Source organism: Strix uralensis, chromosome 4 (genome assembly GCF_047716275.1).
Source record: "Strix uralensis isolate ZFMK-TIS-50842 chromosome 4, bStrUra1, whole genome shotgun sequence".
NCBI lineage: Eukaryota > Metazoa > Chordata > Aves > Strigiformes > Strigidae > Strix > Strix uralensis.
The window spans coordinates 8,914,547-8,933,092 of NC_133975.1; the positions used below are offsets into that span (position 1 = coordinate 8,914,547).

The 18,546-nt window shown below is 38.4% G+C and overlaps 1 protein-coding gene across 1 annotated transcript; it reads left to right on the top strand.

Moving 5' to 3' along the window:
* The first annotated feature begins 1,597 nt into the window (after positions 1–1,597).
* Positions 1,598–17,513, top strand: TACC3 (transforming acidic coiled-coil containing protein 3). Its single transcript, XM_074865561.1, has 15 exons — positions 1,598–1,811; positions 1,951–2,096; positions 4,501–5,592; positions 6,734–6,818; positions 7,277–7,466; positions 8,503–8,555; positions 9,404–9,534; positions 9,618–9,729; positions 10,434–10,586; positions 12,925–13,001; positions 13,091–13,134; positions 14,163–14,323; positions 15,665–15,771; positions 15,981–16,101; positions 17,342–17,513. Exons 1-15 carry the CDS (start codon positions 1,632–1,634, stop codon positions 17,405–17,407), a joined length of 2,718 nt encoding a protein of 905 aa, XP_074721662.1. The 5' UTR covers positions 1,598–1,631; the 3' UTR covers positions 17,408–17,513.
* The last annotated feature ends 1,033 nt before the right edge of the window (positions 17,514–18,546 follow it).

Below are 18,546 nucleotides of genomic sequence, written 5' to 3' on the forward strand. Positions count from 1 at the left end.
TGTATAAAATAACTTGGGCTAAGGCATTGAATATGAAGAATAAAGGAGGAGTGAAAAGATAGCTAATACAGGCATGCTTTGCTTACCATTGCTTCTGCAGCCATTGTTTGCATTCCATTGCTGATTAAAAGTGCTGTTGTCAGGCTTGCAGACAAAGCAGCTGACTTCGGTGGAGAGTATGAAGCAAATTTTCCCATAGGATTAAAATAAGAGTGGGGAAATCTGTACAGAGGCAGTACAGGAATTTGAATATGTAAGGGCAATGAGATTGAACATATGACTTAAAATTTTCAGTGGGAGTGTTCTTGTTATCTCTTTATGACAATGAAGACAATAATTTGGAATCTTCCTCATCTGATTTTCTGGATTAATCTTGACTGCATGATGGAGGATGGACAGACAAGCTAAGGATTAGCTGTTCGGTCAAATCAAGCATTTGAGATCACTTGGAATGGTTATCCATTGCAGAAAGCCAGCATCTCTTCCACTTGATGATACTGATTATCTTGCATAGGGGGTACATGATAATGCCTCAGTTCTTATGAAAGAAATTGCTTTGTTAGTGGTTTGTCTAACTGCTTCTCGGGTCATCCTTCATAGACAGGGATTATACCTGATCTTGCTTAACATGCCTTTTGTGCTCTGGTATTTTTTGGGGTTTTTTTCTGTTTCTGTTTTAAAGAAACAGTAGTAGCATCACTGAGAACTAGTGTTAAACTAAGAATTTAAGAACAGGGGAGGCTCCAGTGGGAATAAAAGGTAGACGGGGCTGAAGTACCTGTAATGCGCTGGCTTGCCTGACATACTTGAAATGTGTTCTTTCTCTGTTTCTAACTTATTTTCATTCTTAATCTTAGATGTGATGCAAGCTTTAGTTTCAAGTCTTTCACACTTGAGATACTACTAAGATTAGATCAGTCTGTATGGTCTACTAAAGCTTATGCATGTCCAGTGTAAGAACGATATTTAAGAAATACCTTTTTAATTCAATTTTTTTCAGATTCGTATACCAATAATGTCTATGCTGCAAAGGATTAAGTACTGTGTGTCTTACAGAAGCAGCATGTGCTCAGTGCAGGAAAAAGCTAAATAATTTTATTCAGGACTCTGATCCTAAACACACTCTAATTAACCAAATTTGGTTTTGCTGTTTGCTGATGTACAATGTAGTAATGAGACTATGTGAATAAAATGGAGAAATGATTGTCATCTGTCCCTTGCAAAAGCTGTAATTTTGCTTAGCTAGGTGCCCTATTACAAGACACATGACTGTATTTCACTACTCACTTTAAGGGGTTGGGAATGAAGAAAATTGCAAATGACAGACCTTCCTTTAAAGGATGGGCAGCTTAATTAGGATATAATGTTAATGGGAAGGTGTAATATCAACAGTTAACTTCAGATTCCTAACAAAAGCAGAGGGGCCGTGCAGTGCTGCATTTAGATGCTTTCAGTCTTCTGAGATCGAACTTTTCATATGAAGGTTTTCAGTACTTGTAAAACTTCTTTTGAAGCTGTTAATCTTTGCTAGCCAGTGCCAGGCTTCCAACTTTTTCGATTATCTGAAAGTGCATCTGGCTGACCACACCCTCTCATTCATGCTGCGATATTCTATGTGTTGATGTTCTAGAATGAGTCTGCAGATTTTAAATGCAGAAAATGAAGAAAATGGAGGAAACATCAACGACAACCTAACAGTGGAAGACTGTGACTTTTTCTTTGCACCACCAGAACCTACAGGGAGACCTTCGATTCTACGCCTGTCCCAGAAAGAAAACTTGCCACCAAAAAGTGTGGCAAAGGCTATGAAGGTAAACTTTTACTTTCGTATTGATTATAGTCTTTCGCCTTCTATGATCTCTGCTGCTGAATGCGTGTGCGACTTGGAGCTTGAAAATATTGTGGTGTTCATGTTGTTCCTTTTTCCTCCCCCCTGCCCCTTTCTTAAAGGTAACCTTTCAAACTCCTCTAAGAGATCCTCAGACTCGAAAAATCCTAAGTCCTACTATGATGGACAAACTTGAGTCTACTTTCATACTTGATGATTGCAGTGAAGCCTTGGCTGATGATCTTCTGTCTCCACCCATCAATGTCGAGTAAGTAATGTATTCACTGCTGTCAGTAGTATTAGCAGTGTGGGACATACTCAAGTTAATTTTTCCCCTATATAACCTGTATAGTTAAAATGTAATTTTGTATTTTATAACAAGATGTGAACAGCACAAAAGGGCCAAAATTAATGCTGACTTTGATGCATGAACTCTTTCAAAGATAAAATTTTCTTAAAAGTAGTGACAATTATCTTGGTTGTAATATTGAATGCTGAACTCCATTTCAAACTTCTCTAACTGATTTCATAGAGATAACTTATGATATGGATGAAAGAGACACATTAGGCAGAGAATACAAAACTGTTTCCTACATTAAGGTTTTCATGTGAGACTGCAACTATTCTAAAGCTAATCCTTAAAGCTAAGCCTTAAAATTTCTTCTCTTGTATGTTTAGTTCTCTTTAGATTTTCTCCTTAAGATACATCTTCTGAAGGATTAGCTTGAATTGACACCCTGAGTCAATGAGTACTAAGATCAAAGAAAATCTAGCAACATAAAATGAGTATAACATCAATCCTGAGTACAAACAAGTCTGTGTGCCTTTTATAGTCTAGCAGCCTGGGTCTCAGAGTGGCTCACAGTAACTGTCTAGAGAAGACCATAAAGTCTGCAGTGTTTTAGTTTGAGGTTTTGCAACTCTCCTTTACTAGGAATATTGTTATAATGGTATACTAATGCAATGTTATGACAGTGTTTAATAGGCCTCAATGCATATTTTCTGTTACAGACTTTAGCTCCTTTTTAAACTTTTCTAAAGATCTGACATCTGTAATTCCTAGTGACAAGAAATCTCGGATTGTCCTCTGCAAGGATATACATCCTTTTGCTTGTTTAACTACCCAGTACTTTCATTTGACCCTTATTCTTGTTTTAGGAAGGGGTGAAGGAAGAAAGAAGGGAACACTTAAATGTTCTTGAAATGTATAGATTTGCTTCAACTGCAGACTTGCATGTATGCTCTAGTTTAGAAAAGTATTTCTGAGCTAGCTGCCACGTTTCAATGACTTAGTTGCATTTATGCCCCAAGCTTGTTGCTCACATGAATAAATGAAGATTTAGTGCATATAAGGTTCAAGGGAGTTAAAAGGGCTAGCACTGAATTGGTTTTAGTTAGGGCATAATTATTTGTCAAGACATTGCTTTTACTGTACATGTCTTTTCTACCTTAAAAATGTAAGGATTTGTTTGTATCAAATAAGCTAATGGACTAGGTGTTGCTGAAGGGTGATGCTTTTGATTAGCATCAAGTAATTCAAGTTTTAAGCAGGTGTCTCGCTCTTGACTGGCATTTATTAGGTTAAACACTGAAGGAGAATGGGCGGGGCCTGAGTAGTTGAACAAGCCTGGGGCTGAACTGTTGCAGGGAAGAGGCACTCAAACCGGGTGAGAAGGACTTCCTGAACTCTTATCTCCCGCCTTTGCTTTCGGATTTATCGAAGTGGTGTTTTTAGTGAGTGGATTTTAATCATGTTCTGTTCTACAGCAGATACGGAGGGCACATAGAAATAATAACTTTACGAAGGGACAAAACAATGGGAGGAAATCCTGTTTCAGGAAGTAATGGCTTAACTCTCTGTAGTCTGAGGCTAAGCCTTAAAGGTTGGGTAGAGTTTGGGGAAATAAAGTGGAGAGCAATAACCAGTAGAATGCTCAGCAGTAGTGAGTACACAAACTCTTTCTTTAACCTGTTTCTTCTGCTAGAGACTCTTATGTTTCTCTTACTGGAGAAGTATTTTCTTGTATATGACTTTACTCTTCAAATCTGCTGTTGTACAGAGTTTAGAGTGTCCGAAGTCCCGGTTCTGTTTTGGTGTGTAGGCCCTTGTAGATGAAATGCTGGTGCATACTCTCAGGGGAAAAATATCTGCCAAAATAACCAGACAAAGTAATGACTAGAATGGGAGAGCCTGAATCAGGACTCAGTTGGTCCTAGGCTTGTGAGTCTGTCGTGACTCATGGATGAATACATGAAGACGTACAACTAGTTGTGCCTGTGTTTGAGCTCCTTACTGTTAATAACTCTTCCTAAGCAATATGTATTTCACTGTCTAGTGAAGTGGAAATGTCCATATGCTGTAGTGAGTAGAGCAGTAGTCTCCAGTGATGAGTGGCATAGGGTAATGTAGCTGTGTAAAACAGTTCAAGAATGCTGATGAGCTTCAAGGGTTGATCTATATAGTTCATGTGTACCAGAGCTCATAACTTCTGACTGTTTAGGTGGCAACTGAATTCTTGCTGTTATGATATTCTTTTGCTGCCTCAGGTCAAAAAAAAAATCACATTTCTCTGAGCATGCTGAGCTACTTGTACAAATATCTTTCTAAAGATGACTTCAGATGATGTCTAAAAAATAGCTACAGCATATATGATCTCTTTTTTTTAATGCAGCACATATCAACAAAAGACTGAAGCTGAAGCAAACAACACAGTGATAAATACACAAATGCCAGAGAAGGTCAGCGCGGCTCCTTACCCAGATGATGAAATGCCAGTGAAGAGTCGAGGTTCCTACAATCTGGATTTTGATAACTTAAATGACATCAGTCCTTTTCAAAGTTCAGTGCAGTTGCAGCATTCTCCTGGAAATCTGCAAAATTCTCCTGTAAGAGTATCTAGCAGCCTTGAGAAATCTTCTGAAAAAAGTAATGATTCTTTTCTGCTGGATGATACAGCTCCTTTTGCTTCAACCACAGCAAGTACAGAGCACTCAAGCGAAGAGGAGAAGGCTCTCTTTGGAAAAAAAACTGTATTGAGAGAGCTAGAGTCTAACAAATCCAAGCTGTCCCCTAAGCAAGCAATCAGTGACTCTGTGCAGGATGTGAAGTCTTCTTCCACAGATGTGAGCCAAATTGATAATTCAGTGGGATTAGCAGAAGCACCTACACCTGTGCAATTATCTGGCAATTTAGGTCCCAGTAGTTCTGATGTAACTAATTCTTCTAAAACTGAGGAATCAAAGCTTCAGAATGCTTCAGTAGCAGAAAAAACCTCCACAGAAAAGACAGCGCCTGCAGAAGAGCTGGCTGTCTCCAAAGGAGAACCTGCAGAAAAGCCTGGTGTCACCAAGGCTGGACCAGTGAAACTGGAATTTGACTTTGATAATACTAGTGCTAGAAAGCCACCTCCTAAGAAACTAGGTAAAAGACCTGGAATTAAGCCACCTTGCAAGAAAATTCCTATTACCAAAACAAAACCAGAGAATACTGAAGTGCAAAATAAAAGTAATGTGGAGGATGAAATCCCTGTTCCCAAAGCATCCTATAAATTTGACTGGGACAAACTTGATGATCCAAACTTTAATCCCTTTGGAGGAGGCTCTAAAATTTCCAGCTCACCCAAGGATTCAAAACCTAGCCCTCAGAAAGTTCACCTGCAGGAGGAGCAGGATAGTACCTCATCAGGAAGGGATCCTCTTTCAGTGGAGCAGGATAATAGACCAAGTACCTGTGAAACTCTTGAGAAAAGAGAACCCAAAACTCTGTAAGTAAATCTGTAGCTGAATGTAGAAGCACCTTGAACTTCTCATGTGAGGGGAAAATGGGTGTTTTCTCTAACTAGTTGTTTCCTACCTCTTTGACTTCCTCCCTCTGAGGTTGGCTGAGTCTGCACATGTAACCTTTAACGTAGTACCTTGCAACAGAAAGATCTCATTGGGGAAACTGTCTTGAAATAGCTAGTTCTGGGCAAAAGGTTTTATTAAATCTGGAAGAATGGGAGGAAACAGGCTTATATGGGAAGAACATTAGTACCTTGGTCGAGCGGCTCTTTACACACTCCTCCAAGATTAGAGTAAAATGTGGAGAAACAGTGACTGCTGCTGTCTTTCAAAAAACATGTAAGTAGGCAGCATCATTGCACACTATGCAGCATGTGGAGGGACTAGGCAATTCTGTTCTTAGTGTCCTGGCTGAACTCTGAGGTGCTGTTGCTTGTTTTTATGTTCTTGGTATCTGAATGCTATTGCCAATAAAAAGGCATGTCACTAAAGTTGTATTTTTTGGCGCCACGTAAAACTTTTTATTGAGAATGGGAGATACTGTCTTTCCTAGAAAGTCTTAACTATTAAAATGTCAGCATTACTATAGATAGGCAGGTGCTTACCAGAACTAGACTGGCACAAGAAGTTAATTTGACAGAAATGTTTACTCTCTTGCTTCCTGTGTAACATGGTCAGCTACTGTTTACCAAGGTGAAAAGGTAACTTTGTGCTGTCAGCAGTAAGTAAAGTATTGGACTTCTATAATGAAGTTCTGTGCTTTACACCAGTAATCACTGCATGACTGGAAAGAGTAGCAGGCTGCTTGTTGCTCTGTTCTTAATTAAACAAAAAGCCTATCTTTAGTTTAAAAAATGAGTTTAACATATGGAAATAAGAGAATGGTGTTAAATGAGTAAGAATAAGTGATACTGCTGTGACTTTCTGCTTCTCAGTCCTGCTTCTGATGGAGGGAGAGCTTTCTGTCATTTAAGTTGTCACCAGGCAAGACAGTGAATTTACATCCCCACCCTCCATAAAGCTTCCTGTACTGTGGCAGTATAAACTCTCAAGCTTACTCTGTTCAGTGGTTCAGTATATCTGAACTGTCTGTGTGACTTGGATTTTGATATTTTTTTCTTTTAGGGAAGTCAGCAAACAGAATGTGGTAGAAGACAAGTCAAGAACTCAAGAAAACAAGCCAGGCGTTCAAGCAGGAGAGACAGCCATGGTAAGGTATAGGAAAGATAGCCAGTGATAGCCAGCCACAACTTCTTACCAAGTTATTCCATGAAACAGAGTTCTTTGACTTAAGCTTGTCAAACACATTTTTGATATTTTGTCTAAGAATTAGTGTTTTTATGTATCTTCAGCAGCTCTAGAATGAGTATCAACTGTGCAGACTTGTCTTTTGAAGGTAACATCAGAGACAGCCAAATTGGTACCTTGCTATTTAGTATCTTTTTTGATCAGCAGTTGCATATAAGGACAAACATAAGGGTGTGGACTCATAAAAAATAAAGTGACTCCCATATAATGTGAGCTGTACTCAGTGTTGGTAGTTTAGTTTCTATACCTGTGAACTCTTGGTTTATTATGCTGGCCAAACCAATGCGATCATTATTGTGATTTTCATTGCATTTAAATCATTATTTTAGCAGTAAAAAGGATTGTGTTTTTTCTCATCAGGAGAAGCAAATGAGCCCATCTAAAATGTCTCCGGCTAATGTACCCTCTCAAGATAATTTGGTTTCTGCTGACAGTGGAAAAAAGTCAGTGTCTGCAGAAGAAATTAAACTTAGTTCCCACAGAACTGAAATAACAGATGAGCAGACAGCTAACACTGAACCTGAAGAGTTCTTCAGACCATCATCAGAAGGTGAGGGCACTTCTTCAGAATAGACTGAAAAGATAGTGTTATAATAACCTCTGTATGTATTCCTCTATTTCAATTTTGGCATTGATTTAGTTTTTATCTCTGCTCTTCTGAAAGGACTGTAAAACCTACAATGACTAGCAGTGGTGGGAAATGTACTTAAGTGTATTTCTAACTTTCTCTGGATTAAGCTAAATTCAGAAGGCTGACTAGTAGGCTTCAGCTGCCCCGGAAGGATGAAATTTAGGCTGGTACAGAAACAATCTTTTTAGAGTTTCAGTGGCAGCTTTCTGTACTGAAAAAATGCTCCCTTAAAATCACTTCTGGTATTGACTTCCTAACTTGGGAGCACTAGAGCTATGCAACTGCCTGTATTTGAGTCTTGTAGATTACTGTAGGCCTTAGCACTACTTTAATACTGATTTCATACTGCAGTGTGGATGGTCTTCCTGAATTTACATGCCTGTCTTAAAAGCTTACTACATAGCTGTGACTTAAACCACCTGGAAGGGTTGTTATTTGTAGGAGCATTGTGTGGAGCATTGTGGGCAAATGATTGCACTGCAGTGCTGTCTGTCACTTATCTTCATACTTGAGTGGAATCAGTATATTGAGAAATTGCTGTAACTTCATTGTTCAAATCTGAGCTGTGTGCTAATTTCAATGGTGAGATTGCCAACTTACTCTTTTATGGGGCATTGTATAAAAGAGTAGAATATCTGAGTGTGCTTACCGCTTTAACCATAGAGTATCAGAAGTTCTTCAACTGTGTGTTAAATTCTACATATTCTTACAATTATTTGAGGACAAATGGAAACTGTAAATTTGCTTAGCTTAGAAATCTTTGCCTGATTTTTTTAATTTTATTTTTTTCAGGTCCAGATTGAAATACAATATTTTTAGCAAATGAAAAACTAGAGCTCATGAAATGGGAGCAGGGATTTATTTACTTTATATATGTACCTATTTGTTTCTGTCTGTGAGTGTTTCACTGTGGGACAGTATTGCATCTTCATTGTATAATTTCCTTCTTTTCCAGTTCTAGGAATGGGCATAGAAATAGACTATCTGGAACAGTTTGGGACTTCATCAGTAAGTATGACATTGAAATGTTTTGTTTTCCTCCCTGGCAGAGAGGAGAAGAAAGGTGGATGAAACTGTCAAGCCTTAAATGCTTTCATGAAATAACTTCACTTTGAATTTGCCCACAGAAGTATAGGTTCTGTTCCAAAGGAATGTGTTGTCAAGGCTGGGTAGGGAGTGGTGGTGGAAGGAAATGTAGTTATAAGTAATTCTGCTAAGGATCAGAGGTCTTCTGCTTTCAGTTTGCAAAGGTGCTATTTTTCTTTAAAATGGCAGTGAAATGGAGATGGATGACGTTTCACCTCCCTGGTTGCCAAAACTGCAGGAACATAATGCTTTGAAAGTGCAAGATCATTGTTTAGAAAATACTTTCTTCTAAGCTTTTTTGTTTTCTGGGCAGTTTCAGGAAATCTGCTCTAAATTGGGCATGTCATGTTTTAATCCGTTCAGCTTAGTTATTCTTTTTCTTGCTTTGTTCCAGAGTAGGAGTGACTGAATACATAGTGAATACACTGAATTGAAATTGTTTTTTGATTGTGCTGTGTTTGTCCTTATTGTTGTATGAGCAAAGACAGAGAATGACATACACTGCTCATTCAGCTTACAATACTATCCCTTTCAGCGTCTTCTGCTGGTTTTGCATAGTTCATAAATGTTTGCCCTTTTGAGCAGATTGAGTCCACTTGATATTACATAAGGACTTAAGCGTGTGGGCACTGGGTTCTTTTACATAATTTTTCTCCTGAGAACAATGCTCTGGCCGCTGGAGAATAGGCTCACCCTCTCTCCAGAGGATTACTTGTGTGTGTTATGCTATGAAGCAGCATATCTGCCAGTTTATGTCTGTTTCCCCTCAGTTCAAAGAGTCTGCCTTGAGGAAACAGTCACTGTATTTGAAGTTTGACCCTCTTTTGAGAGACAGTCCAAGAAAACAAATTTCTGGTACTCTTGAAACAAATATGAATATGACAGCTCCGCTTCAGTGTGGGTAGGTATTGACTTAGTCTAGGCTGTAGTATATAGCTTTACAAAGAAATTGTATTGAATATAATGGTGTATGTTCGTTTTTAGTCCTGTTGCTGATTTAAGTAAATTGCCTGAGGAAGCTGAAAAGCCTGCAGTGAGTCTTCAAAATGAAGAAAAACCAAAAGGACTAGATCTTCTGGGAACATTCACAACTTCTGTAAGGGTGTCTGGAATGGTGTCGGGTTTCATGTTGATATTTTGGGGAAGGGATAGGCTAGGTTCTGAACTTAAGACTTATGAAGATATTTTAAAGATCGTAGAATACTTAATGCTTGTTTAAACTGTTATCTTAAAAATCAGGTTGGATACAGCAGTGTTGCACTTTTCTAATACTGAAGAAAATGAAATCCACTAAAATCTTTTTTGTGGAAACTGGTGGTGTTGCACATGGTCTAGGAGAATTTGAGCTGTTTTTAAGAATGCTTTAATCAAGCAGTCTCTTTCATGCAGCTGAAGCAACAAAATTTTAGTTGAACTGCTGGAATGAAAAGCACTTTGATTAAACTTGATGCTCTACAGTCTAAGGCTTATAGTTTGAACAGCCTTTTATGAACAGATCTGCACACAGTGGTTTGTCCTGAAATGGTGTGTCTTTTTACTGGTGGGGAACAGTGTGGTATCATCTGCTTTATTTCTGATAGCTATAATTGGTGAATAGCAGATTCTGTTATACCTTAAAGATAACTACATAGTTCTAAAAGATATCTATAAAGTAAGAAAGCTATGGTAACAAAGTTATGGAGGCAGTTTGGGTGTTTAAGTAAAATATGTTGATTTAACATCAAATAATCTGCATACAGCTAATCAGTGGCATGAAAATAGGAACCTGTTGAAACTCTAGGGTTTTTTTTCTCCTCACAGGACACAGGTTCCCTAATTCCAGACTCCCTGACTAATGATGTTCCTCCACTCCCTTTTGCTGCTTCCACAAACACTGCAGTGGATGCTATTATAGATGTGCTAAAATATAGCCAAAAAGACATGGATGCAGCTGTTGAGCGGGTTAAAATAGAGGTATGATGATCCTTCCAAAGCAGAAATTTGCAAAGCCTTGAAAGTTCCCTGTGTTTAGATTATCTGGTGTAAATCTCTATACTTGATAACTCTTTCCATTGTACTTAACATAAGCATCTCATTCTGAAAAGCTTGCTGTGACCTTGATAGGAGCAGTAGGTATAGAACTTTTCAGACTTGGTATCTAAGGAAATATGGTAAACTTTACTATTAGTCAAGTTCTACCTTAAAACTGGTCAGTAGTAAAAAGCATTCATTATCAGAAGGAATGGTTAGGCTTAATATCAGTGATCTGAATACCCTTTATTAAACTAGGCAGGAAATACCTGTTCTTGCCAGTGGGAGTGGTTGCTTCTGTTTCCTTAAAACAAGATAAAACTGTAATGCCAATTCAGTGCAGTGATCAATCTCTTTTGTGTGATGGGGGAGCACAACAGCATGTCCAGTTAATAAAATAAGAGAGATCTGGAGCTCAGTCTGGAGGAGAAAAACTTTAGTGGAGGAGGGAAGTAGTAGTTGGTGGCATTTCAAGCATATTCTGTAGCTAAATCATTACAGAAATTGCTTTTGAACCCCAGTTTTACTACTGAGGCAAGAAGAGTTATGTATCCACTCACTTCAAAAATGTGAGTACTTGATTCATGATGGCTTCTGCATTATGTAACCTTACAAATACTGGATAACGTAAGAGGAATACTTAAGCATAAATGTCCTTAAAGCTAATCGTGTCACTTCAAAATTAACTTCAGAAGAAAATGGAGCACTCAGAATTCCTTACTAGCTGTGCTGCAGGCAGTGACACTAAGGACACAAAGCAAAGATGACCTGGGATTATTTACTGCTTAAGTTATTCTTTCCCTTTAGAGTACAAAGATACCAGCTTTTCTAGGAGTAACTTTTGCTGTCATTTAGGAGGACATTTTTACCCAGCATATTGTCTAGTACAGGAAAACAAGTGCAGCTTTTTGACAGGGGACAACTCCTAGGGCATTGATTTAAAATGAAGAATTTATATAATAATAGGGGGTAAAGCTTGTAATATCTTAAAATTGGTGCTCTAATCTCTTGTTTCAAAGAACTATTTTAAACATGCAAACAGCTGTAGCGAGACAGGTGGGACTGGATGACTCCATCTTTGTGTCACTTAAATAAAAATTCATGGAATCACTATATTAACTTGAAAGGAAGACATACTAAATTTTAAGATTACTTTTTTTGGTGAAGCAACTCAAGAGTGGGAGGAAAAAAAAAAACCCTGTTCTCCTTCTGGACAAATACAGCACTTCATGGAAGCATGCTTTTTTGGGTCTACTGAACCATTTCTATTGAGTTTGCAAATGAAAATTTCTAACCTGTTTCCATCTTCACACATTTTTGCTTTCGTAGCCTAAAAATTCTTAATTCTTTCTCTTATTTTGCTACATTCTTTTTTCACTTCTGTCCCGCTTCCTGTTATCTGAAACATTGCAATACATTCAACATGAGTTTATTCTAAAATACTGAAAATTAATGTGCTACAGTATGCTGTGTAACTTTGGGGGGAAATCATCAGTAATCATGTGCTCTCACCTTCTCTTGTTAAAAATTCCAGGTTGTTCTATGTATTTTGGGTCTCTGTCATTGAAGGTCTGCCACACTGCAGTCAACTGTGAGGCTTACAGTTCTTAATAGAAAACCCAGGACAAAATAAAGTTTATGGAGTCTGCACAAAGCACTTAGCAAAGAGTGCTTATACTGTTTAATACTGTTACTGTGAGCTCTGCTTCAATTCAGCTGATGTGAAATAGGCATGGTTATTCTTAAATGACCTGAAGTGTCTTTAAATTTGGAAACATGGTAGGGGGAAGACTGAGTGTTGAATATAAATTACTCCAAACAGTAATTTGATCTTTACTAGACTAGACTTCTGGTATTTGCTCTTTCCTGTGCTAAGATTAGCAGATTTGTGTGGTGCTCTTTTTGTGTGTCTTGTAAATAAAAGGGAAATATATGTCACCTGAGAGGATATTACTTCTTAAGAGAACATAACTGGCCAAGGAACAATGATCTACATATATGATGGGTAAGAGTAACCAAGAAGTCACCTGAGTTGGCTCTGATCTTGCCATTTGAAGAGATATTGGTAACATTGAGTGGGAATCATGTATGCGAAATCTACAGCTTATTTGACTCAAATTTGTAATTAAACACTTTATTTTGATTTTGTTAAGCAGTTAGAACTTATATTTCTCCATATCAAATGATGTGTTCCTAAGCTGCTCTTCAGACTCTTCTGAGTATCAAATCTTGTATCTCTTCCTGTGCAAGAAATAAAGGTTTTCGTTTTGCCCCCTCAAAGGTTCAAGAGAAACAGTTGGAGACTCAGGAATGGAAAAAGAAGTATGAAAAGCTTCATATGGAATACAGGGAAATGGGGTATGAATCTGTTCTGATTTTTTTATATCTACTTATTTACTCCAGCTGCTTTTTCTAACTTCTGTTCAACATTTTTTCGTGTTTTTTAGAAAAATAGTTGCCGAGTTTGAAGGTACAATAACACAAATGATGGGTAAGTTCCATGTTTACACTTTGGCTTGTGGGTGGGGTGTGCTTAGCCCAAGGTTACTAACTGAAGTCAGTACAACTTCAGTGCTGATGGCATTAATATTTCAAGTGCTTCCAGGGTGAGTGCAAGGCTTCAGACAAGGTAGTTAGAGTAACACTTTTATGCATATTCATACAGACATGATAGCACGTGGTAGGTAATGATGACTTCCTGGATCAGGCATGAACGCATCTAACTTTTTTGTTATTCTCTAGTGGTGTAAGCTGTTGGTTTATTAAAACTGGTAGACCCAGTTGTCTGCACCTTGTGTTTAACTGTTTATTACCTGACCTTAAGTGATAAAATGTCAATAGAAGTTCTTGCTGGAGGTATCTGGCCTTTGCTTCGGTCAAGTTTGTGGCTTCAAAGCTAGGAAGACATTGAATGAAACTCTTGTTTATAGGTACATTCTCCTGGTTCAAAGCTGAATAGCCAAATCTGTGTCATCCTTAAATTTAGTTCTTTAAGGAGACTGAATATTAGGTCAGCTTTCTTGGGCTTCTTTAAGCCTGTAGGAAGCATAGCTCAGGTGTGCTAACAAAAACTTGTCCTGAGAGAGTTTGCTGTGCTAGTTTGGCTTGTTATCCCAGTCTCTTCCAGGTCTTCCAGCTATTGTGTATATTTAATGAAAACAAATATTTTTTTGGATTCCTTGCTTCTATTACAACGTTTGAGGCTCCTGTTATGGTAAACTCAGGTGTAGTATTTGACTACATTGCAGGAGAAACGATGCTTTGGGCAAGCACCTTATAACTGGTCTTTAATGGCCTTAGGGTTGATGTGAGGTAGTTTGTAGCAAATAAAGAGAATATGACTGCTTCTTCAAAAGCAAAGATATAGTGTCCTTTCAGAGGAAAGGCTGCATTATGACACCCATTTTTGCTTAAGAGGAAGAATTGAAGGTGTGGGGATTGTATGTCTACTATGGAACTAATTTTATGCTAATACAATAACTATCATGAGTGTAACCCTGTTAACTCAAATTTCTTTAGAGGATGCTCAGAAGCAGAAGGAATTTTCAAAGAAAGAAATGCAGAGGATGATGGAAGAGAAGCAACAAGTTATTTCAGATCTGAACTCTATGGAGAAATCTTTCTCTGAACTCTTCAAACGATTTGAAAAACAGAAAGAAGTGCTAGAGGGTTACCGCAAAGTAAGATGCTATAATGCAAATAACATCTTTCCAAGATAAATGAGACTTAGTGGAGAGGAAATGATGACTTTCTAGAGCAGCTATTAATTAGCTAGTTTAGGCACTACCTGTAAAACCAGGTGCTAAGTTGTTTACTTAAAAGATTTTAAAAATTACTGGCTTGTTGTATTTAGTGGCTGGCTTAAAGTATGTTAATGATCTCTCTATTAGAAGCCAAAGTTTCTTCAAACAGAATGAGCTGTTTCTTGCTCCAAGCATATCATTTTTCTGTTCATCATAGACACTCCTATGTAGCAACTGCTGCACAAGGGCAGCTTGTTTCCCCTACATCATGCTGAATGGATGCTGAAGAGGATTTGCTATCACAAGTCAAAATTATAAGTTTATTGGGTATTCTTTAGCTTAAAAAACCCCCAACTTGGTAAAGTCATGTCTTCATTCTTTAGCATCTTCAGAGACTGGGGGAATGAAGCTAATGAGGAGCATAAGCTATGGTTTCTTACTGCATGAAATGCATAAAAATTGATTCAGTTGGTGTTTAAAAAAAGTGCCTTCAGGTTTTTCCCTTCAGTTATTCTTTAACATCCCCTATTTACTCAGGCTTAGGACTAGCCTGTTTATAAATTCTGTGGTGGTCTAGGTTGTAGAAACAGGCATAATGTTTGTGTTACAGCTTAAGTTTCTGCTTCACTAATACATGTCAGGCTTCCTTTGTATTGTGTCCCTCCCATCTCTCCACCTTAAATTCAGAAGGCCTTTCCTTAGCACAGAGTTAAAGCATCACTTGGAAACAGAGTTGCTAAATTGAAGAGCTGGAATTAGTCTTAGCACTTGTTTCCAATAGTTTGACTTGCTATGATAGCTAATAAAATAAGGTGTCAGTGTACGTGCCTACCAAGGTAACTTTCTCGCTGTTAATGTTAGATTCATTTATGTCAGGGCCCAAAGCCTGAATCTTTCTATGGATTCTCTGAGGTAGTTGGTTTGCTAGCTATTCTTGGGACAATTGCAAGCTAAGGCAAAGCTGATTTAAAAGAACCAGCAAAACACACAGAACTAATAAGTGGCCTTAGTTTCAGAGACCTTTACCCTTTACTAAAAGTTTGCTACCAAATAAGCGGTATATTGGGAGGAAAATGGGGTGAATAAATCTTGGTTTGCAAAGTTGAGTTGAATGCAGGAGCTTTAGTCCCTGTGTAGGTCTGTGGGACTTAACAGTTGTTCCTGTTACTGTGATGAGCAAATATGGCCACTTCGTGTAGTCAAATAGCCCATTTGTGGAGAGACTCTTCCATCTCCTAGTCTATAAAAAGCTAACTAAGCTTCTTGGTTTTGGGACAGAATGAAGAAGCTCTGAAAAAATGTGCTGAGGAATACTTGGCTAGAATTAAAAAAGAGGAGCAGAGATACCGGGCACTAAAGGCACATGCTGAGGAAAAGCTGCATCAGTAAGTACCATGTCAAGAGACCAAGTACTGGGAGTGAAATACATATTTTTCACAGGTGCTGCAATATGTAGTTCATTAATATCAAAACTTGGCTTAAAACGCTTTCAGTTTGGGGATTAATCCAAGCTGCAAGCATCTAGTGTGATTCTATGAACACTTTTGCTGTGCTGTCTGAAGGGGATGTGAACACCATCCTGTTTCCATTTCAGAGCAAATGAGGAAATTGCTCAGGTACGAAGCAAAGCTAAATCAGAGTCTGCAGCACTACAAGCCAGTCTCCGCAAAGAGCAAATGAGGATCCAGTCTTTAGAGAGAAGCCTTGAACAAAAGGTTAGTCTCTTCAAGGTATTGCCTTAGACTAGGCCAAGAACTACCTTGTGCTAGTGCTAGAAATAGCCATGCTAACTGCTGGTTTTGATGGCTGCTGTCCTGGCAGGCTTTGGGAAATAGGCATTGAAACTCAGAGCAAAGCTCTGTCAAGACTCATCTGTACATTTAGATTTTTTTGGAGCAAAAGGTTTGTTCCCATAGGTGGGTCGCAGAAGTGATCATTGCAGGCTACTGTGTCAGGAGGTTATCTGAACTACAGAAGGAGATGGTGATCTAAAACTTAAACATGTCCCAAAGCAGAATCTGGGAATGAATCTTGAATAGCTGGTTCAGCTGGTTCATAAATGTGATTTGTAAGCTATTAGCACTAATACAGACTCTCTTGTATTGACTAAACTTTCACTATTGTTCAGGCCACTAATCCTTGTATTTGATATTGTTTCATATTGCATAGATAAAGACTTAAAATGTTTTGTCAAGGCACATCAGTTTCCTTTTAGAACCCTTCAGAGGAAAAAAGCTTTTTGACGGTTAAAAGTCATTGCTGGAAATGCATGCTATTAGTCTTACAGCAACATGGTTGTATTTTTGCCAGCACTGAAGATTCAAAAATAGGTAATGCTGACACCTTTCTGTTAGGGGAAAGTCCTGTATTTGTTAGTTTTCAGGCTTATGGCTAAGGCTTGCATAGCTGAGGAAACAGTAGGCCTGTAAGTGGAGAGATGAAACAAGCCATTTAACACAGAACTAGTTTTGTTCCTGTTATAAGTACAGTAGCATTTTGTATTAAGAACTCTTATTAAAATGGTTTGACCATATGAGGAATTATACAAACTAGAAGTTATTGCCACATGTCAGTAAAAGTGTCATCCTACAGAGTTGTCCGTCTTGTGACGATTAAAATCTAAACTGTCAATATCTTTAATTTCAGTGTATCTAACAAAGACTGAGTCTGAAAAGCCTTATTTCCCTAGATCAGTTGGTCCCCAGGTATAGGAAAGTTTGTGGAAGATGTAGAGGCAGTATAGTGGATTCTGGCTCATTTCCTGAGGCTCTTAACAGTACCACGTGACCTTCTGCAAAGTAGTCTGTTCTTTAGAGTAAATTTGCATTGAGTCACTAGCGTGTAAACGGCCTTTCAATTCCATGTGTTGGCAAACGTGACTTGTGACTTGGCTCGCTACATGGATGTAGCATAGTTTAGGCATACCTGAAACTCACTTCTTTCTGTTTTCAACAGACTAAAGAAAATGATGAACTAACGAAAATCTGTGATGACTTGATCTTGAAGATGGAGAAAATTTGATAGCTTAAGTGTCTTGTAAATATGTCTAGTCTCTGAGTTCCTGTCTTGTGTGTTCACTTACTTTTTAATTATGTATGTGGGGAAAAAATAAAACTCCTGGTTTGCACTTGTCTTGCATATTATTTACTGTATCGTTTGTAGGAAATGTCAATAAACTTATGTTCAGTTGCTGCTTCCAGTAGGTAACAATGTCTTACATTTCCCTGTGTAAGAACACCAAGGTTCTGTACTCATGACCTGGCTTTGCTGGTAAGGGGCAGCATGGGCCATGTCTCTATTTTACACTTCCTGCTGCTTCACTTAAAACACTCCAGAGTTACAGGATTGTAATAAAGCTTGACCTGTCACAAATGCTGTATTCAGTGATGTAAAATAAAGTTCAAATTCAGGTTTGTTTTTTTTTTAAAGAGGAGCTGGAATGATTCTTTTCTTGCAGACGAGCTAAGCAGAGTACTGAATAGCAGGGCTGATCCCTTGCTACTTTCTGTGCATGGGCTTTTTGTGTGTCATTAGTCTGTCTAACGCTATTGACTTTCCAGTTACCCTGCTGCTTGCATATACTGGAAAGTGTTGAGAGATGTAGGCTGCAGGTCACAGGTTATGATGAGGTCAGCTTTAATTAGGGCAATAGCAGACATCTCACATAAGCTGTTACTACCTAACAGACATTAACAGGATTGTCTCAGTGTAAGCTACAAGTTTTTGTTTCTAATACTACTGGGGGGTTATTCCTAGTAGTTGCATATTCCTCTCTGCAAGGCTGTTGCTGTTGGGTGTGCCCTTAGCTGTACTTGGGGCCCTTCCCTTGTATGTAAGGGTAGTTTGCCAGGGCAGGTGGAAAAATGAGTAGCAGTACTTAGAGGAGTCTGAGGTCTACTCCTTGGTAGGTAGCTACTGAGCTGACATTGTTATGTGCATTGGCATCTGTATGTAGCAGGAGCACCCTATAGAGCAGGTCAGGTCTACAGTTAACATGCTTCAACTTCATGGTATGTGAATTTTTCTTTCATTTCTGCACTAACCTGAGAGTGTCAGTATGACATTAGTAGCAACAATATTGAATGCCTAGCTCCTGCAGAAGTTGCACTGCTGTATATTTTCTTTAATTTACAGCTTGTAGCTACCAGATGGTAGCAGAG